Below are 23146 nucleotides of genomic sequence, written 5' to 3'. Positions count from 1 at the left end.
TCTGGAGTCAAAAATGGTGAGTAAGGAAGGAAGTAATGGCAAAGGAAGGATGAGGGCTGCCCAGTGAAGGCCAAATCCAGTCTTTCAGCTAGAAAAGTTATTGTAACAATCTTTTTTTGACTCAAAGGGAGTTTTATTCATTGATTTTCTTCACAATCAATGAACAGTGAATGCGGTTTAGTATTGTCAGCTGCTACAATCAATAAGGCGCCTACCGAAACAAAAGACAGGGTATGCCCATCAGAGATGTCATCCTTCTCCATGTCAACGTCAGGCTGCACGCCGCGATTTTGAAAAGGAATAAATTGGAAAAAATGCGTTAGGAAACCGTCGACCACCCTCCCTATAGTCCAAATTTGTCCCCGTGTGACTATTTTTTGTTTGTGCCCCTGAAAGAATCTCTTGGAAGGGATGATTCAAAAACAATGAAGATGTCAAGGAGCACATACGCAATTGGTTGTCGACCTGTCCTCAAACGTTTTATGAACAGGGAATATTCAAGCTTCCGAATCATTGGCAAAAGTGTAGATCATGCAGGAGACTACATAGAGAAATGATGAAGTTATGAATTGTGTTCATTATTAATTAATAAATTTTGTAAAAAAGTTACCGTTTATATGTAATTCACCCTCATTCAACTCTTGTAATTGTTTAAATAATGTGCAATCTTGTTATTCATTAGAAATTGGTGTATCCTGATTTGTTTGAAACATTAAATATTATATTATTTTGGATGGTTCCATGTTTGGGCCAATGAATTATGTCATATGTTACGATGAATATGAATTGTGAATAGTAAAATTTATAGATTTTGGTTTTTGAAAATTGGAATCCTTTATCATTCAAATCTAAGGTTAGAATCTTTTATCATTGTTGTTACATATTCATTCTGTTTATAATGATTATTTTGCAGCAGTAAAAGAAAAAAATTGAATACTTTTTTTTAATTTTGAATATGTACAGTTTTGATATTGTAATTTATTTATTTGTTGATATTTATTATAGCTGTTACCTACACACTAGTTATGTTCAAGTATGAGTTGTTCTGTCATAAACTGATAATTTATTACTACTCAAAATCTTTGCTTTTACAATGAAAATAATGTTTTAAATCATTTTTCAAAATAATCTTTGTTTATATTTAAGCATCTTTAGTATACACAGATAAACTCTGTGATCTTATCATTGAAAAACTATGCTGCTTGCTAACATGCAAGCAAGCTTACTAACAAGTGTGTTGTTTATTGTCATCCTTATACATTTGTTTTCTGTTGAAAAATTAATTTTGTCATTAATTACTGGAAAAGATAAAAGTCAGATGCATTAGATCCTGATGCAGAGGATCATCAATATTTCTCATCGATACGTTTGAACTGTTCTGCTGCTGTGTTTTTAGCAATGTGAGGATGTGTAGTACCAAGGAACGCACAGGGTTTCTCCTTGAGAAGAAACCATCAAATAACCAATCGGAATTATGTTTTAAGTTTTTGAACCTTTATTGTCTGGTTGGAGATACCCCTTCTACTTTATAATCAGCATGGTTCATTACTTCAAAGTAATACTGTTGCAGTCAAGAACCTAGAATAACTGACAGCATTATAAAAAAGTTAAAACTCAATCCCAAATAGGTTAAATAAATACCCAAAAACATTTGGATTTACTATTGCATATAATGGAGTTTACAGAAAAAAATTTATCATTTCTTCAGTTTCAATTTTTATCTTGGGTATATCATTATCCACATACCCATTAACAATTCTAAATATTATTTAAGTTACTTGACAGGTAGTCAGTTGGAGTATATTAAAATCAGCAACTCATTTTATTAAGCCCTTCATTTCAGATGATATTTAACCTCAGATATCCACACAATCTTACCGAATAATAAAAAATTGTAACCTTAGTTCATTAGTTCTATAAACATCATATCAGTTCATATTTACATTATTGATATTTTATTATTGGTGGAAGAAGTGATTGCATTACTTTGCATTTCTTTAAATGTCTTAGCTGAGATTGTAATACTAAACTTTTTAAATTCCATTTTATTACCTGGTGCATCTGTATTTTCTTTCATATTGCCAACATTTATTATGTATCAAATTTGCCTTGCTGTCTAACTAATTAAAAATGTTCATTTTCTATTCCCAGTACATGTTTACTAATTTTTCTTGTCTTGTTGAAAACATCTCTTGAAAAATTTAATCCTTTATATTCTGAATATCTTTTTCCAAATGCTGGCCATTTACTGTAATTAGACAGTCCATAAATTTTACTGTTATTCATTTTACCTTCATTTCTCTTTTCGAATATACTAGTTTCTTTGGGCTTTTATTTTCTCATAGCATTCTTCCTTAACAGTTATATTCCCCATATTTGTTGATTAGCCATGTGTTTCCTCTTTTGGAAGATAATTTGGTTATTGCCTTAGACAGTACCCATTATCATTCATGTAAAAAGGAAAAAACTTCAACTGTGTCTTAGAAAAAAAAATGATATCAAAATGCGGCTTAATTTAAAATTTTTGAAAAGGATGAACTTAGGTCTAATTATTGCAAAGGGTTTTAATTATTGTGCCGTTGAAAGAATCTCTTGGAAGGGATGATTAAAAAATAATGAAGATGTCAAGAAGCAAATGCTTCTTGACATTTACTGTTTCATTGTTTTTGAATCATTACAAGATCAATTAATAAGATCCAGTGGTAAAACCATGATTCAGTTCTGGTAGCTATTTAAAAAATCCATTGTAAATCTTGGTTAGATTATCTATTTTATTATTACTGTTTTTGGCAATAAAAATAATGATTTTACACATCAGAAAGCAGACTATGAACAAAGACACAGCTTAAATTTTAATCTATATGTAACAGAGTAACCAATTAATGTTTTATATATTCATTTTGTTAAAAAAATATACATCTTATACCTTATAAATTTTCGTGTTTTGAAAAGAATTACTAAGTTTTTTTTTCTTAATAGAAAAATTTAGATTGATAGTTTTTAAAAATTATGTAAAACATTAGCAGCACTTATATGGGTGGAATTGAATGTAAAAATGTGGAGAATATAACTATTAAGAAAGGACTATTATTGATCATTTAAGAAAACATAGCCAGAAAGTAATTAGGGATACGCATAAAGAGAAGTTAAGATAGATTAATAATAATAATAATAATAAATTGTTTAAGGGCTTTAATTTTTACAGTAAATGTCCAGTACGTAGGAAAAGCATATATATGTTGTGAGTAATTTATAATTAATGTCCAGCAAAAACTAATGAAGATAAATTGATGAAAATTTATACACACGTTCATCATTTGTGTAAATGCACACTAAGTAACAATTTACTATTGTTTTTATGAAATTTACTATATTTTTTTTTTCAATTTCTTGGTTACAAAAGAAGATATTGATTTTTGGTGTGTAATCTTCATGTTAATATCTAAAAATGAATTTATAGATATTTTTAAATTTGACCTTGAAAGGGGATGAAGAAACATGAAAAAATTTTGATAATGATTGCAAATTTACCCCAGTTCCGACATGCTAAAAACATTCACTCAATTTGGGTTTGAAAATATTCTTCAGATAAATATCTAAAAACCATTTTTGAATTTTAATATTTTAAGGGGTAAAACACATAAATTTTTTATATTGTAACAAGACCAGTATAATGGACCTGAGTAACGGATTCTTGCCAATTAAGAAGAAAGTAATAGAAATATAACAATGGAAGGAATCCAGAAGGAGACTAAAAGGAATCCATTTTCTAAGGCTAACAGGTTTGTTTTAACCCTTAACTGGTATTGTGGGGTCTTTTTTTACCCCAGACAAATATTTTTCATATTTTCTTTTTGGTTAGTAAGTCAGGAAGCTAACTTTCCAGGTATTCTCCTAGTTTGGTAGTCTATGTCAGATAAATCACATATGCGCTGTGTCCTGCCACTAAATTAGAGACCTCTGGGGTCGTTTTAGACCCCACCATGCTAATTACGTTACCTTTATGCTGAAGTTACTGTTATTGCTTCAGGTGTTACTTCTTGCTGATTTGTGAATTAATCACGTGAATATGGATACAGATAATTTAAGAAGTGAATTAAGTGAAATTGACACTATTAGATGAAAGTTTATCCAATATTGATTTTACGTTTGATTTCTCTGATGCACTGAAAAATAAGGGTTTGACTTATGTTGGCACCATGAAAAAACTAACTAGAAATCTCTTGCCTGATAAAAAAAAGAAAACTGTACACCAGTGAGTTTGCTTTCACAGCGGATAAATCTCTTGTATCCTACATGCCAAATAAAAATCGCGCTGTAATATTGATTTCTTCAATGCACCATGATAAATCCATTCTCCAGAATCGAGAAGATAAAAAACAGAAACAAGAGATTTTTACAATATAACCATAGTTGGAATAGATAGTCTAGATCAAAAATGTGCTGTGTTTTTGGTAGGTTGTCGCACTAGAAGGTGGCTGATGGCTATTTGGTATGCAATAATGACTATTACAGGGGTCAATTCTAGGATTGTATTCGACGCTGCCAATCCAAGTGGTTGTATGGAAAGGCAGGAATTCCTCTTATCACTTGGAAGACAACTTATAAACAGCTATTTGATTCTGCGATCTCAAAAACAGAACCAACCCCTAGAACGTCAATCTGTAATATTAAAGAGTCTGGGAAGAGGTGAAGAGGATACAGAAACTTGCAGGTCTGAACAGGATTCAGGCCCTTCAAAAAGTTGAAGGTGTGTCATCTGTGTCCAAGAAGTAAGGACAAGAAACAAACGAAAGGTGTTCTAAATGTTTTAGAGGTATTTGCAAGGAGCACAGCACTAACGATAGTCTGTATAAATTGTAAAAACTGATGAAAAAATAAAGTTACTGCTGTCTACCAAAGTTTTCATGTCAAACTTCAGCTTATTAATTGATATTTTTTTTTATTAGTAGTCAAAGAATGTGTTTAAAATTTACAGAAATATAGAAATTAAGTTAGTAATTATTTTAGTTTTTTAAGAAAAGGTGTTTTACTTAGGGTCTACAAAAAAACTTTTAGTTTTAATTTGTTCTAAAAAATGTTAATTGAAATAAGTCAAAATTATTCTGACTTGTAAGATTTTAAAATAACATATTGTAAATGATGTATAAATAAAAAATAAATATTAGTAAACTAGTTTTGCGGCGGGAGGAAAAGCTTAGGGTCAAAAAAGACCCCACCATGCCAAATGAATGATCTTTTTTCACCACGCCAGTTAAGAGTTAACAGTCACTCTTAGTAATACTGTCAATGACATACCTAAAGCCTGTTCTGATGACATAACCCTGTTCAATGAGAAGAATTACCGAACCAAACTAGGAATTCATGGAAAAATGTAAGGGCTTGGATGATCACTCTCACACTTTAACTTGGGTCTGGTTCTGCAGGTCAAAAGGATAGGAGTATAAATATACCAGGAAAGATGAGTTAAGATACTATTTTGAAGAAGTGATTTATGCATATTGTTGGTTGTGTCCAGTGCAATTGTAAGATGACGTTTTCTGTCAACATTTAGTACTGCAGGGTACAGTGTAGTGTTTGATGTGACATCATAAGCATTCCAGTGTGGACAGTGGGAGAAAGCAGCAGGTTGTTTGGTGAGTTTACTACACACAGCTAGTGAAAGGAGTAAAGTATTAAAACTCATTCATAAATTGCTAGGGTAGTTTTATTTGTAAAAAGGAAAAGAATTTGCAGTGAGAGAACTTTAAACTAATTTTATCTTCATAGTAATACAATACCACTTGTTAAAGGTGTAAATATTAGCAATAAGCTATCTACTAAGCTCCCTGTTAAGGGAGCCTTCACAACCACCGCTCTGGGATGTCATCTACGATTTCCCATTCTTCCAAATCTTCTCCTCCATCACTTCATATACTGGACGATATGGTTGAGGAACCGCCTGACCCCAGAGCATCCAATTTACTTACCATCAAAACTATGAAAAAACAAAACCAGATCACATACAAATAATTTTTATAATTTTCCTGAAATTCTGTATCTCTAATGGCCTTTACTTATGAATATTATTCAGAAGAACGTTAGAGGTCTTTGGTCTCGCATTGAGGATGTTAGTATTGACAGACACTAATGAACCACTAATCATGTGCTTCTAAGAAATGCATCTTCTACAAGGTGCAGTAACACTTAGAGGCTGTTTCTGTGAGAGATACAATTGTCTAATAAGAGTAGAAAAAGTGGTGGAGTTGCTATTTTCATGGAATGAAAATGTCAGCTACAAGGATACCACTTGCTACTCTTATATCTACTATTGCTGAGAAGGACTCTATCCCCTTCAAATTGCATATCTCTCACTGAACTTTGAGTCAATACTCTAGAACTGTCAAATCTCCTCACGAAAATCCCATCACTGTCTATAGTAGGAGACTTCAATGACCACCATATTTCCTGGGACTCATCTTTCTGCTCCTCCTGAGGAAATATGATAAACAGAGTGAGAAAAGTCTTGGACCTTTATCTACTGAATGATGGGTCGCACACATTCATGTCCTTATCATCTGGTACATTGTCCAACACTGACCTCTCTGTGTGCTCGCTGAGTTTACCTCCTTGTCTTAATTGGTCTGTTTGTGATGACTTTCTGGCATAGGCCAATTATTATTGCTTTTAGTGTCGACCATGAGGTGAAAAAAAAGCCACTGAGATGGATTGTTAAAAAGGCAGATTGGAACGGTTACCTTAAAGTCTTCCCATTACAATATGATGGTGGTGCAGGTGTCATTAATCAACTTTCCTCTTTTACTTCCATGATACTTGAGAATGCTAATAGATATATTCCACAAACATCGGGAAACCCTAGACCTCCTTCCATTCCTTGATGGAATGATAATTGCCAAAACACTATTAGCAAACAACGGCAGGCACTGCATAAATTTAACTGCAAGCCTACAAATGAACATTTAGATTTGTACTATAAGGGTAGAGCGTATGGCATTGAGTATTCTTGGACACTAGGAGAAAGTCATGGAGGAAATATGTGGACACCTCTCATGCACTACTACCATGTCTACTGTGTGGAAAAAGATCCATGCAATTTGTGGATCACCAAAACAATCTATTCTCGGGCTTATTCACAAAGAACTCCTTTCATCATCTTCTGCAGTGGCAACTACCTTAGCAAACTCTTTCCGCTTGGTGTCTTTCACTTCATCAAATAGTAGGGAATTACTGAGCTACAAGATACAGATGGATGTATTATCATTGAGCATTGGTGATTTGGTCAGTAAATTAAATGTTCCATTCACATTCAACGAGTTGTCACATGCACTTAAAAATTCACGTGACACCTCCCTGGATCTGACAATATTTGTCTTGGTATTCTGTCACACCTTCTTCATTCGGTGTTACAACACCTATTGAACGTTTATAATGATTTGTTCTCAGCACAAGTCTTCCCACCTATCTGGTCAGAAGCTGTTGTCATACCAGTACTTAACCTGGTAACGCCAAAGCCAGGCCCTCAAGCTACCGCTGTATCTCTTTGACAAGCATCTTATGCAAAGTAATGGAAAGGATGGTAAACCGCAGACTTACGTGGTACTTGGAAAGACATGGCCTTTTATCTCCAGAACAGTGTGGTTTTCAACAAGGACGATACTCCATTGACCATTTAGTGTTATTGGAAACAGTTATTCAGAACGCTTTCCTACTATGCAAGCACCTTGTTGCTATCTTCTTTGATATCAGAAAGGCATTCGACGTGGTCTGGCAACATGATATTCTAAACACCCTCAAAGAATGGGGAGTCCAGGGCAATATGCTTGCTTTTATTAGGAATTTCTTAAATGGTTGAACTTTCCATGTTCATGTTGAAAATTCTGTCTTGGGTAGTGTCAACTTGGAGAATGGAGTACCTCAAGGAAGTGTATTAAGTGCCACCTCTATCTATAGCCATCAACAGTATTACTACATGTGTGTAGACACCTGTTTCATGTTCTTTATTTTTTGATGATTTTGCTATATATATTTGATCCAGTTCAACAGCCACAGTGGAGAGACTACTATATAACACTGCATCTTGCCTTGAAGCTAGATCCAAGGTCACTGACTTCACATTTTTACCTGAGAAAACAAAATGTGTAGTCTTTTCTCATCTGCAGGACCCCTTTACCCCCCCAAGTCTTTCTTAGTGGAGAGCTAATTGCTATCTCTCCTGATATCAAATTTTTAGATCTATTTTTTATAGTCACCATACGTGGGTCAAACACATCAAAGAATTAAAAGTGACATGTTCAAAACTTTTATAAGTTGTGAAAGTCCTTAGCAACACCACTTGAGGTGCCAATCGGTCATGTATGTTGCGTTTTTACTTTTCCTTAGTTTGTTCATGTTTGGATTATGGTTGTGTCGCCTACTCTTCAGTGGTAATACCGTACTTAAAATGCTAAATTCTACACATAATGTTTTCCTTCAGCTCGCTACAGGTTCCTATAGATCAAGCCTATCGTAAGCATCCTTGTTGACAGTGGTGAGCCATAACTTTGAGATAGATGGAACCAGGTTTTAGCATCTTATTTTACCCGTCTTAAGGGACAGCCAAATCACCCGGTTTTTGATGCAGTCCTTGGAAATCCGTATTTCTGAAGATATGAGGATCATCCAGGTTGTACTGCACCTGTAGGTATTTGCACCCTACGTTTACTGCACCTTATGAATGTTGACACATCTTCTATTTTTCAAATTTATCCGTGTTCATATCCTCCATGGAGAATCAACTTCATATCCTTCATGGGGAATCAACCTTATACATTTTATGTTTGACCTCATGAGATAAATAAAGAATCAACACTACCGATTTTCTTTCAGCAAATATTTCATCTTATTCTCTCCAGGACAAACCTGGATGCAGTAGTATATACTGATGGATTGAAGCAGAACGATACTGTTGGATGCGCATTTATTGTTAGTGACTGAAACTATATGTTTGGTATACCTGGTATTACTTCTGTCCTTACTGCTGAACTATATGCTATAAATAAGGCTTTGAATATCATTAACCCTAAGTACCATCCTTATATCCTTATTTGTAGTGACTCATGTAGTGCTTTCCAAGCCTTAGTAAATCTTTATTCCAGACATCCTACCACCGTCACTGAAATCTACAATGCAATTGCGGAGTTGTACCATCACAACACACAAGTGAGTTTCTGCTGGATCCCAAGCCATGTGGCGATTTTGGGTAAAGAATGTGCAGATTCTGCTGCTAAAGGCGCATGTAGTCAACCATCTTTCACTAACCATGTTACTAAATCCGACTTTATTAACTAAGTAAAACTAACTCTTCACACAAAGTGGCAAGATGACTGGACGGCTACAGTTGGTAACAAACTTCGGCACATTAAAGGTTTCGTGTTGTCATGCAACTCCTCATACAGGAAAATTCCTTGTGAGGAAGTGGTCCTCTGCCAATTGCGGATAGGTCAAACGAGAGCCACTCACGGGTATCTGATGTCAGCAGTGAACACACCAATATGCATACAATGCAACTGCCGCTTTACTGTGCGCCACATCCTTGTAGTTTGCATGCGTTATTTTACCTTGCATCGCAAATTTATATTGCCCAGGAACATTTGTTGAATCCTGGACAATGACAAAGAAGTTTTGGGCCAGGTGTTTTTATTTCTTCAAAGTGTAGATATTTTAGATAATTTTAATTAGTGTAGTTTTATTTTTCACATTATTAATTTCATTTTAAATTTTTATTTATTCTGTTATACGAGAAGTAGACTTTTTCACTCTTCTCGGAGTTTGTTAAATTTATTTTAGTTTTATATATATATATAACTAAAGAAAAAAATGTACTGTCCAAACTGTTGCTTTGAAGGAATTACAATACACTAATTTTTATAAATTGAACGGGATTTAATTTTTATTTTTCATTGTTATTCTTACAAGCATGACTTTAATGTACATAGGGGACAGAGCCCCCTGCCTAGACAGGAAGATTGGGTTAAGCAAGTCCAGATCATGACAGGAAATGCAAGTAATCCTATAGCACAGGTGAAGCTACAATGGGGATTATAGTTCAATATATAAAAAATTTAATAATTTTGAAAACATTAATAAAACATGCTCTAGCAATTGAGAGTGGTCACCAGGCTGGTCTAGTGGTTAATTTGTCATCCCAAATCAGCTGATTTCAAAGTCAATGTCAAAGAGTTCTAAGATTAAAATCCTAATGAACACAGTTACTAGTATTCAAATCCATGTACCATGTTAAGGTACATGGATTTGAATACTAGATCGTGGATTCTGTGTTCTTTGGTGGTTGGGTTTCAATTAACCACACATCTCAGGAATGGTCGATCTTTCATTTTCCTGTTTAGCCTCCGGTAACTACCGTTTAGATAATTCTTCAGAGGATGATATGTATGAGTGTAGTCTTGTACATTCTCAGTTAGACCATTCCTGAGATGTGTGGTTAATTGAAACCCAACCACCAAAGAACACCGGTATCCACGATCTAGTATTCAAATCCGTGTAAAAATAGCTGACTTTACTAGGACTTGAAAGCTGGAACTCTCGACTTCCAAATCAGCTGATTTGGGAAGACGTGTTCACCACTAGACCAACCTGGTGGGTTAAGGAATGGTCGATCTGAGACTGTACAAGACTACACTTCATTTACATTCATATATATAATTCTCTGAAGTAATACCTTATGGTGGTTGCAGAGGCTAAACAGAAAAAAGAGAAAGTAATTGAGAGTAATGAGAATAATAGGAATTTTTTGTTCATTAGATAGCAAGGAAGATGTGTTATACATTAAATATTGTTCCTGTGAAAGATAATACAAATTCACAATAGGGTTTAAAAAAAAACGGTTTAAGAATTTCAGCTCGACATTTAAGAAGCTGTAAAGTAATGCAGTCACTTTTTATACTAAGTTACTAATATCAGTAAAAAAACTGAAATGTCTATAAAACCAGTGGAAGTAGCTGCTTACAGTACAGTTCTTTGTTGTCAAGCTGAAATTTTGCAGTGACAGATTGAATCAAATCTTATGATAAAATACTTTTAATAATTTACTTTAAAACATTTTCATGCATCTTGCTGATATCATCAGCGACATATTACAAACAGTACTGAAAAAAATTCTTGTAGTTATTTGGAGGTATTTTTTCAAAATTTGGTTCAGTTTCATATTTATAAATATAAATTTATTTTGCAAATGAGCATGATGCAAATAAAATAAAATAAAATTACTTCTCAATCTACAATTTTACTTAAATGTCTGGATTTGTCTTAGCAGCTTTGATAAAATGTATGCACATTTTAAAGCAGATGTTCTTAAAAAAGTGCATTGTCCTAAACTATGTTAAGGATTTCTAAATGTATATTTCTCTAAATTCTCATTTGTAGCTCATGATCTTTTGCAAAGTAAACGTATAGAACAATAAAAAAATATTTAAAAAAAACCAGTAGGAATGAAATATCTTCAAACAAATATTGGTTTAGTGAAAACAAAATATTTAAAATTACAAGTGAGGTTACTCATGTTCTGGGTTGCAAAAGTTTTATCATAATGATTGAATATTGAATGTTGTAACCATAACGGTTGTTGACTTGTAATGAATCACTTCGCAAAATGATAACCATCATCAAGAATAACAAGTCCCTATGCCAAGTTTACTCTCTTAAGTGGTTTCCTGTTACTGAGCTGAATACACGGTCGTATATGATCATGCGAATATTATTTATTTTTAAAATAATTTTTCTACTATATTAGAATGTTCGTCAGATATAATTTCAATTAAAACCTTTTTCTAATCACTGGCAAAAATAAAAATTTGTATTTCAAATTTTTATAGCTGTCTATTGTATGCTACTCAAGGGTTCTTTTACATTGTCAAAAGGGAAGGAAAGTATCTGCTGTTTTAAAGGAAATTTTGGAAATAATATTATCAAGGCGGGATATAATTTTGAAATATGATGATGGATTCTATTACCATAACTCACTGTGGTAACTGTTGAAGTAAAATGTGTTTGTGCTCGTACGTATTTCAGCGATTAAAATGTTTCACTTTTGAAAACAGGTTTCATATATTTATTAGTTATTAGCTGATGTAGGCTTCTCTAAACTATTAAGTAGAATAATTTAGTATTTACAACAATAATTAAGTCGCTTTTGTAGCAAAAATATATTTTTTCTAATTATAAAAATACCCACTTCTAATGTTGGTAGTGCGTAAGCCCCACCATTTTGCGATGAATACTACATATGTTTATATAAGTGAAATAATTAGAGTTATGTGTTAGAGAAATGTAGTGTTTAGGGGTCGTTTTGATTTTAATTTTTATTTAAACAGAAATGGCTGAGCAAGTGCTACAGGAATTAGAAGCTGCTGCTAAAATAATATTGGTAATATGTTTTCTAAATTATTTGATGTAACTGCGTAATTCGTATTATAGTATTTCGTATTTACATTGAGGTTATGAAAACGTAACCTAAATTTATATACCGTAGTTAATCCTCTCCAATTTGAAGCCTGAAATAAAATAAAACATTAATTAGTGTATCATGAATTTGATGTACATGTAAAATACTTTGCCGTGTTTTTTTTATACACTTCATGAAGCTACGTCCATGGTGATTATTCTTGTACTACCGTACCGTATCAAAATTGAGTTCTCTGCCTTAGTTATTGTCATTTGAAGCTTAAAGTTATGAGTTTGAAAGTATTATGTGCAATTTCTTCTTTAATGTAACTGTAACATGTATTATATAATAGGTGATCTCTTGTAACTGCTGATGTTCGTAAATCTGGTAGAATTGGATAGATCTATGATGTATTTCATAAATTATTCAAATAATGTTTTATAATTTAACCTTTGTAGTTAAAAAAAAAATTAAAGTGGTAATATTTAATTTTAAGGTTCGATCAATTTTAAATATTGTTATTGATTACCAGTGATTTACCTGTCATTCATTTTATTATAGTTCTTTTTTTAATATTACTTATCATGTTTTATGTTGTTTGAAAAACCTTATAAGATGTTGAACTGTGGATGCTTATTTGACATAAGCATTTTCAGATGTTTGTTTAGGCTTTTTCCAAAAAAAAAAGAAAACAAGTCTAGTAGCAAATTTTATTTCTTGATGCTTATTAGAACCTGCCCTCATATTATTTTTCCATATCTTTTAATGTTTGCTGATTATTTTGTGTTCAAGCAAATAATCGTTTTGTATTTCAGTAGTACTTTTGATTATCCATTACTTATTACCTCGGTTATTACACATTTTGTTTTTTACTGGCTACTTGAAAATAAATTGGCTACAATACTGAACTTGTACAATGACAGTAGCTACCAGTAATTTAAAATCTTATTACATGTCATTTATTATCCATTCATTTTTGTGTATGGTTGTTGAAGCATAGCAGATGCTATCCTACCATTGCTCTCTCCGGTGTAAGGTGCATAGAAGGCATGATCTTGTTTGATTGAAGAAGGGTATAAGGCTAATTTGCTGAGATCCATTGAAGATTGTGTTGTGTTTATAGTAAAATGCTATTACCATAGTTAGGTGAATGAGTTGATATGCGGTAAAATTATATCTATTTACATGATCTTCAATCGTGCAAATACTTTGCTTGAGCAGTTCAACTGGGAGATAGCCAACTATTTCTTATCAGAGTAGACTTGAATCAGTTGAAGTTTAGCCATCTTTGTATTCCCTCCACTCATACATCTGAGATCAGGTTAAAGCCTTATTCCCAAATACTGCCCTAACATTTAAAGTGTCTCCGTAATGAATTTTCCAATTAATAAAATATTTCCTCTGGGTTTATTACTAAAAGAAAATCACAAGTATTAAAAGTAATCAAAATCACTAGGCTCATTTAAAAGTTGTGACACAAGCAGGTATAGTATGATTATTAAGAAAAACATTGCATTTGGGTTTTTTGCTAGGCTACTTGCAGTGTTGCCACTAGGTCACAGCATGATATGCATTCTATTACTAGTTATATATTGCTCTTGTCAGTTATGTATCCACGTGATTAAAGATTTAACAGTTGTGATCAATGTTATGTGTCTTTGACGATATAACTAAAGAAAGTTAAACTAAATAGTCTATTTTTTAAATTTGTTTTTATTGGAGAAATGAATTGAAAACTTGTTTATGTTATGCATTCTATTAATTTATATACTTGAAAGAAAAAAAAATTTAATGTTTGTAAATCAATGATTTACTTATTCGAAAAAAACATATTTTAAAATAGAAACCTACCTTCCAAAGTAAGTTTACTGCATGATAATATTTTAATCAACAAAATAAGTATTTGTTGGCGTGTGATTAAAAAAAGTCATAATTTTCTGGAAAAATTTACATCTAAAAAGGTTAACATCTCAACAAATTCTCACACAAGTCTTTTGCACCAATAAGAAATTACAACTTTGATAAATCGAGAATAAAAAAGAAGAAGAACAACCTCCATGAAGTAACATATATTGCAACAAAAGTTAAAATGAGATAGATGTACAGGTCATGTTGCTTGAGCAGTTGAAGAGAGAAAATGAAAATCTGTATTGATATTGACATATGAAGAAAAAAGAATTATAACTGAAATCAGATGGACAGATGAGATCAGAAGAATCCTTGGAGATGATTGAATAGAGAAGATTGATGATATTGGAGATTGAACATTCTCATTGTAGAGGTGATGAACTGTTGAAGGTCTGTTGTGGTCAAACTAGGTAAGTAATGTTATTACCTATCATGAAAAAATATACACTATCAATTGACATGATACGTCATCCATTCTATGTGTCATAAATTATCTTGTTTGTTCAGGCACCACCATCAGTTGTTACAAATGAACAGAGACATGCAGCAGATTCTGTTATTCTAAATTTCCAGAAAACTAAATCACCTTATGCACTTTGCAAGCACATTTTTGGTGAGTAAATATTTTATTTGATGTATTTTTTTTTTAATGTGTGTGTTAACAGTGATGAAATCAGTTTTAAATTAATGACATTTAAAGAATAACAACTGTCATAATGATATATCCCAAACTAATTTTATGTTCCAGTGATTTCAATGAAAAGTGTTGTCAGTGACCTTGTATTATTTTAAATGATGTTTATGCTTGGAAGGTGATTCTTTACATTGCAGTAATGGAGATGGTGGGAGTTTAACAGTGGTCTGATTCATATCATTGCTGGCCAGTCACTGTAGATAAATTTTAGCTTACTTCATTTTATTTAAACCTGTTTGATTCTTGCTTGCCCTTTTGCAATAAAAACTACCATTTACTATTATCAGATTATAACATTTTTCATATTTATTGCTTTCAAAATGTTTAAAATAAATATAGTTTAATATAAACATTAGTAAAAATAATTTTATTTGTGTTTATTTCATTCAGTTGATTCTACTAAAATGAAATGGGGAAATTTAGCATGAAAGGTTTATTTTAGAAATATTTCTGCTTCAAGTGAGAAGTAAATTTCTTTCAAAATTTTAACTTTGAATTTATAATAACCACAATAATATTGGTTTAATGCAGATTTTATAAGAAAATCTTATATGAAAATTGTGTTTCATTTATTCCTTTGATGTGATTTCTATCATTTTTGTCTCTGTGAAGATTTTTTGAGCTATATTATTGCACAGTATAATTTGGAAGACTCAGAAATAGCGATCTGTAGTTTGCGTGTGTATTATATCCACACAATTTTACAAGTCACTTTTGGAACTATATATATAAAAATCTTAAGAGAAATTTGTTTTTTTCCTTTCTTTTAAGCATAAAATTGTTCAAATTGAACAAAGTAAAATTATGTTTTGAAATATACTTTTATGTTCTTAAGCACGTGTCCGATTATGTTAAAAAAGTCAAAATAAATAATTTATTTGTTAAAAGTAATATAGATATTATATTTTGATGCTAGTTTTGTTATTAAAGATTAATTATTTTACAGAATGAAAACAAGGTTGGTTAATTTATATGATGTTTATAAGTCTGTAGAGTCTTGTGATATTTATTCTGTAGGCAACTATATCTATGTTCATCTGATTAGTTTACCTACAGCTTGTATCATTTCTGGATTGCCTGGCCAGAATGTATTTGTAATTTGAATTCGGCAACAATTGGGAGTGAGTATCAAGGAGCCTCCAGTGTTAAAATAATTGTCCTGCTTTGGTCTCAGCTGTATACTTTTTTTATGAGAAGGCAAGAACTTATTCCCTATAACACTAATGCAAAAACAGCATGAACGTTATAAAATGAAATATGAATATGGAATGTAATTAAATGTCAAAAAATTATAAAATAATATAATAAGTAACCTGTTAAAGGATCAATAGCATTTGTAGACGTTTTTATTGATGAAACTGAAAGAATTTTCAGTATCCCATTTTCCAGTTCGTGTATTTTGTTTCAGTTGTGGTTTTAAGTATATGAAATACATTGTGTCCATAAAAGATTACCCTCATTGCAATTTGTTACATTTTCATTAGCAAACACATATAAATCTAATTCTATTAAGATGTACATTGAATTATAAAGAATCTAGCCATACCATATAATCTTAAACATGTGTGTCTATTTGTACAGAAACTATCTAGACAGTATTTACACCCTCTATATATTTTCCCCACAGTTGTAAAGTTAAATTTTTTATGATTCTCTAAACCTCTCACAATTTCCCAGTTTCTGTCAAGTTTGTTATCTAATATCTCTGGGCATATGTCTAAGAAATATAGTTGAGTTATTTTTTGTCTGGTTACTTTGGAAGCCAAGGAATAATCAGCCCATCCTTGTCAATCCAGTGGTTTGGAAATTTTATATCAAAAGTTCCATAAATAAAGTTAACATCAGAAGTGAGATCTCCTTCTGGCTGAATTATAACATTGAGCTGTTGCGTTTAACTAGGGAAAAGAATAATTATAACCATGTATACAATCTTTTGTACATTAATTATTTTCCTTACAGACCAATTATCTTTTCTTGTTATAAGGCACGGCTAAGTTGATTTTCTCACTATTATGAATATACTTCCTTATCATATGCAGGCTTTCTGGTCCCAAAGTACACACATTATGTCTACTGATTTTTTTTTTAAATCTTCAATCATTTGACTGATTTCATGCAGATCTCCAAGATTCCCTATCTAGTGCCAGTTGTTTCATTTCAGTAAACCCCCTACATCCTACATATGTAACAATTAGTTATATATTCCAAATGTTGCCTGCCTGCACAATTTTTCCCATCTACCTGCCCCTCCAGTATTAAAGTGACTATTCCAGGATGCCTTAATATATGGCCTATAAGACTGTCTCTTCTTTTAACTATACATTTCCAAATGCTTCTTTCTTCATTAATTTGTTACTTTATTCACCCACCTGATTTTTAACATTCTCCTATAGCACCACATTTCAAAAGCTTCTAATCTTTTCTTCCCAGGTACTCTGATCCAAGTTTCACTTCCATATAAAGCTACACTCCAAACATATACTTTCAAAAATGTTTTCCTGACTTTTAAATTAATTTTTGGTGTAAGGAAATTGTATTTCTGAGTGAAAGCATGTTTTGCCTGTGCTATTCGGCATTTTATATCGTTCCTGCTTCGTCCATCTTTAGTAATTCTACTTCCCAGATAACAAAATTCCTCCACCTCCATAATCTTTTCTCTTCCTATTTTTATATTCAGCAGTCCTTCTACATTACCTCTACTACATTTCATTATAATTTTGTTTTATTCTTGTTTATTTTCATGCGGTAGTTCTTGTGTAGGACTTCATCCATGTCATTGTTTCTTCTAAATTTTTTTTACTCTCAGATACAATTACTATATCAGCAAATCAGAGCATCTTTTTCTTTTCACCTTGCACTGTTACTCTGGATCTAAATTGCTCTTTAACATCATTAAGTGTTAGTTCTATGTAAAGATTAAAAAGTAACAGGGATAGGAACATGCTTGTTGGACTTCCTTTTTTATTATGACTTCTTTCTTATGTTCTTCGATTATTACTATTGCAGTTTGGTTCCTGTAAATGTTAACAATTGTTCTTCTATCTCTGTACTTGAACCTAAATTTTTAAAATGCTGGACATTTTATTCCAGTCTCCATTATCAATGCTTTTTCTAAGTCTATAAATGCCATGTTTGTTGGTTTGTTTTTCTTTAATCTTCTTTCTACTACTAATCTAAGGCGTATAATTTCTTCCCTTATCTCTATACTTTTCCTGAAACCAAATTGGTCTTCTCCTAACACTTCTTCCACTCTCCTCTCAGTTCTTCTGAACAGATTTTTGATGAACGAGTACTTAAGCTAATTATTCTGTATTCTTCACATTTATCTGTTCTTGCTTTCTTTGGTTTCATGACATTAACACCGTTTTTGAAGTCTAACAGAACTTCCCCTTTTATGTAAATATTGCACACCAGTTTGTATAATCTATCTATTGCTTCCTCACCTGCACTGTAGAGTAATTCTGTAGGTATCCTCTCTATCCAGGAGCCTTCCTGTCATTCAAATCTTTTAATGCTCTCTTAAATTCAGATCTCAGTATTGTATCTCCCTTTTCATCCTCTTCGACCTCCTCTTCTTCCTCTGTAGCACCAGTTTCTAATTCATTTCCTCCGTTATTACATGGATAACGCTTCCAATATATTCTACCCACCTATTGACCTTCTTTTTCGTATTATAAATCGGTTTACTATCTTTGTTTAACACGTTATTAGATTTTAATTTATGTACCACAAAATTTTCCTTAACTCTCCTGTATGCTCCGTGTATTTTATCAATGATTATTTCTCTTTCCACTTCTGAACACTTTTCTTTAATCCACTCTTCTTTCACTAATTTGCACTTTCTGTTTATAGTATTTCTTAATTTTTGGTAGTTCCTTCTTCATCACTAGCATTCTTATACTTCCTACGTTCATCCATCAGCTGTATTATATCCTTTGATATCCAAGTTTTTTTACTGGTTTTCTTTGTTCCATCTAAGTTCTGGTGATTTAAGAATTTTCCTTTTTAACATTCTCCCATTCTTCTATATTTTCTACCCTACCTCTTTTACTCAGACCTCTTGCGATGTCTTCTTCAAAAATCTTCTTTAACTCTTCCTCAAGCTTCTCCACATTCCACCAATTCATCTGACAGCTTTTCTTCAGGTTTTTAAACCCCAATCTACATTTCATTAACACTAAATTATGGTCATTATCAATGTCTGCTCCAGGATAAGCTTTGCAATTGACGAGTAGATTTCTAAATCTTTGTTTAACCATGATATAATCTACCAGATACTTTACTCTATTGCCTGGCTTTTTCCATGTGTATATTCTTCTGTTATGATTTTTAAGCTGGGTGTTGGCATTAATAAATTATGATTCGTGCAAAACTCATTAAGTTGGTCCCCTCTTTCATTCTTTTTGCCCAGCCTGTATTCACCCATAGTATTTCCTTCCTTGCCTTTTCTGATGCTTGCATTCCAGTCTCCAATTATTATTAAATTTTCATTCCCTTTTATGTGTTTAATTGCTTCATCAATTTCTTCGTATACACACTCTACCACATCATCATCATGGGCACTTGTAGGCATATAGACGTTAACAATCGTAGTCGGCTTATGTTTTGATTTTATCTTTACTACAATGATTCTATCGCTAAGCTTTTTGAAATATTTTACTCTCTTCTCTATCTTCTTCATTACAAAACCTGCTCCTGCCTGCCGTTTATTTGTTTCTTAGTTAATTATTCTAAAATCACGTGACCAAAGTCATTTTCTTCTTTCCACCAAATCTCGATAATTCCTACTATATCTTCAAGTAACCTACCCATTTCCCTCTTTAAATTCTTTAACTTACCAACCTTTTTAGACTTCTAAACTTCCACACTCCGACTTGTAGAATGTTATTTTTTAATTTTCTGTTGACCCCTTCCTTAGTAGTCCCCACCAGGAGATCCGAATGAGGGAATAATTTATCTCCGGAATATTTTAACAAGAAAAGACATCTCTGTTACATGAAAATGCAGAGAGCTACATTTCTTGAAAAAAAAAACAGCTATAGTTTTCCATTGCTTTCAGCTGTGCAGTACTCAGAAGATTGAGTGATGTTGATATGGCTGTCCTCCTGACCTACGCCACTTTTAACAACTACTGAAAGAGCTGCTGCCCTCTTTCAGGAATCATTCCTTAGTCTGGCTATCAATAGATACCTCTCCGATATGGTTACACTTTCAGTCCAGCTACCTTGTATAACTGAGCTCTCAAATACTTAAATTTGCTTGTTCATTGATCTCCACGCAAAATACTCTTGCTTCAAACTCGCATAATAAATCCTTGCTTAGAACTCTGTCACAGAATTCTATCATAGCACTCTGTTGCATACTCTCCTCACAGACTTCATTTCAAAGACTGGCTGTCAACTAGTCTTCCCTAGAGTATTTATACTTCTGTCCTCTTTACCTGCTGGACTGGATCCAACATAAAGTGTGAGAATGATTGTTCACTCTTAGATTTTCTCATGAAATTCCAACCGTGGTCCGGTAAATTTTCACAGAACAACATCTATTTAGGTGTGTTAGCGGTCAGTATTACAACTTTCGGTTATACGGAACCCTTACTGGTTAGGTTATGTTAATATACCTGTGCGATTCATCATTACATGGAATCTATATAATCTAATCAAATGAATGCTCGCTTCATTCTCTAACCTTGTCTGATTAATGTTAAAAATAAAAATTATATACAATAAGTTATACTATATAAGTTTTATCATGTCAACTTGCGAACAAAGGTTACATATAATTATCTTATACAACTAAATTCATATCATAAATAATAAACTAATAGATAAATAATGCAAATTTACTAGAACAAGTAAAACACAAAAATCAATTGGATTTCAGTAGGGGTCCCTTATAATCAATAAGTACCAGATCTGTTAACTCAGGTTCTTTATACCAGTCTTGTTACAATATCTTAGAAAATATATAATATTGACCAAAAAAGGAGTGTGACATACACTTATTTTATTCTCTCATAATAAGATTTTCAGTGTTCTTTTGTTATTTAACTATTTACATTATTTGAATTGAATTCATTTCAGTTGAATTAAAATGTTAGTTTTTATTTACAATTAATTGTTCACATATAAGCTATTATTCTTTTTCTTAGACTGTTTTTGTTTTAATATATGTTTTATTATAAATTAAGATAATTTAATTAAAAAGTAAAAATCTCTTGTCTTTTTTTTTTAATAATTCTTTTTATGAATAAAATATTGTCCATACATTCAAAGTAAAATTAAATTACTTAGATACCTATGCAGATGTTTCATTAAATTTGATTTATCATTTATTAGCTAGGCATCATCATGGAATTTATCTAAGTATGATTTTAAAAAAATTAAAAATGTATTCAAATTTATATTTACAAAAGAAACATATATTCATTTTAATTTAATTATGGTTTTAAGCCAACATTTAATAAAAGTTTATTATATATATATTTTTTAAAAGCAATTCTTTTAATAACCATACTTCCCTGTACCAATACCAATTAATTTATACATAATAGAACCCAAGTACAGAACAATTGAAATAGGATGACTTACCTTATTTCATTACATAACAGAAGCGCTTTCATGAATTTGAGTCACATCATCAGCTGGATACATTATATATATATATGTATATAATATTATTTTTATTATATATATATATATATATATACATACTACAAAATCATTAAAAACTTATAATTTTATGTTAAAAATATTTTTAAAACCCTAATTAATTTTTTTTTTAATTTTTAAATTAAATTTAACTTATCTTTAAAACCATAAAAAATTTAAAACCTTTTATTTAAATTAAAATTTTAAAATTATAATCTCAACAAGAGGTGAAAACAGAATATGAAAATTTTAAAAATATAAAAATTGTTTAAAATTACAAAGATTAATTAATTAAAATTAACCAAGTGAAAATTAAAATGTAAAAGTGCAATTGAAAAAAAATTAACATTAAAACTATTAAAATAAAACAAAAATTTAACCAAAGCAAAATCATGGGCTAGCCATTTCACTGATTTTACTTAACTAACCATATTAAAAGATCAATGACTCAACACTATTGCAGTAGATACTGTCTACTGCAACCTTTATAATACAGTCATCATCGTATTCTGTCTGAAGGTTGATCATATTAAATTTATTTTTATGTTTATATATATAATACCTTTCTAAAGTGTCAAAACCCTTCTTATTCTATATCACATTTTTTAATTTCTAATATCTGATATTAGAAATTAAAAGTTTTTGTTTTTATTTTAAAAGTTTTAATTTTAATTTGTACATTTTAATGTTGACTTGGTTAATTTTAATTAATTGATCTTTGTAATTTTAAACAGGTTTTAAATTTTTAATTTAAATAAAAGGTTTTAAAGTTTTGTATGGTTTTAAAGATTGCAAGTTAAATTTAATTTAAAAATTAAAAAAAAATTTAATTAGTTTAAAAAAAATATTTTTAACATAAAATTATAATTGAAGGGTAGGTATGGTGTCATGGTTTGCAAGTTTTTAATGGTTTTTGACGCTGAATGGCTTTGACAGCATGTGGCACGTAATAACCTTATGATAGCCTTGAAAAGGGCTGTTTTTGTCGTCGATTGACTTCGACAGCTCAATGTAATTAATAATTATGGTAGCCCTGAGAAGGGCTGTTGTCGAATGGCTTTGATGATGGCTCTTAATTCATAACCTTGTGGTGGCTCTGAAAAGGACCGTTTTTTGCGTTAGCCCTGAGAAGAGCTGTTGGGTCTGGAAGCTGGTCTCTGGCGAAGTTGGAGAGTTGCGGCTCATCTGTTAAAGTCAGACCGGACTTCCCCTCAGTGGCAGTTAGGACCCACTACAGCGTGGCAGTGGTGGCCTCCAGAGCCATGCACTGTTGGGTCGGTGTCGGTTGTTCTTTGCCGGTGCGGCTGAAGCGGTTCTCCCTGAACAGTACTACACTGGGACAGCTCCTGCTGCTGAGTCAGCCGGTCAGGGCAATTGAAACCTGGTGAGCTGGAGCAGGAAGGTAGCGCCCATGTCCAGTGGCTCTCTCGGCAGGCTGGCCAGGCCTGCTGCTGC

The 23146-nt window shown here is 31.9% G+C and overlaps 1 protein-coding gene across 1 annotated transcript in view; it reads left to right on the top strand.

Annotated features, from left to right (window-relative positions):
- The first annotated feature begins 12270 nt into the window (after positions 1 to 12270).
- Positions 12271 to 23146, top strand: part of LOC142328481 (exportin-4-like) — a 96735-nt gene continuing 85859 nt past the window's right edge. The window contains exons 1-2 of the mRNA XM_075372298.1: positions 12271 to 12421; positions 14855 to 14960. Coding sequence (XP_075228413.1) covers positions 12371 to 12421; positions 14855 to 14960 — 157 coding nt within the window. The 5' untranslated portion in view covers positions 12271 to 12370. The remainder of the gene's footprint in view (positions 12422 to 14854; positions 14961 to 23146) is intronic.

The sequence above is a fragment of the Lycorma delicatula genome, chromosome 7 (genome assembly GCF_047948215.1).
Source record: "Lycorma delicatula isolate Av1 chromosome 7, ASM4794821v1, whole genome shotgun sequence".
NCBI lineage: Eukaryota > Metazoa > Arthropoda > Insecta > Hemiptera > Fulgoridae > Lycorma > Lycorma delicatula.
The sequence above is the reverse complement of the archived record's forward strand: the minus strand, read 5'-3'. Positions and strand labels throughout refer to the sequence as shown.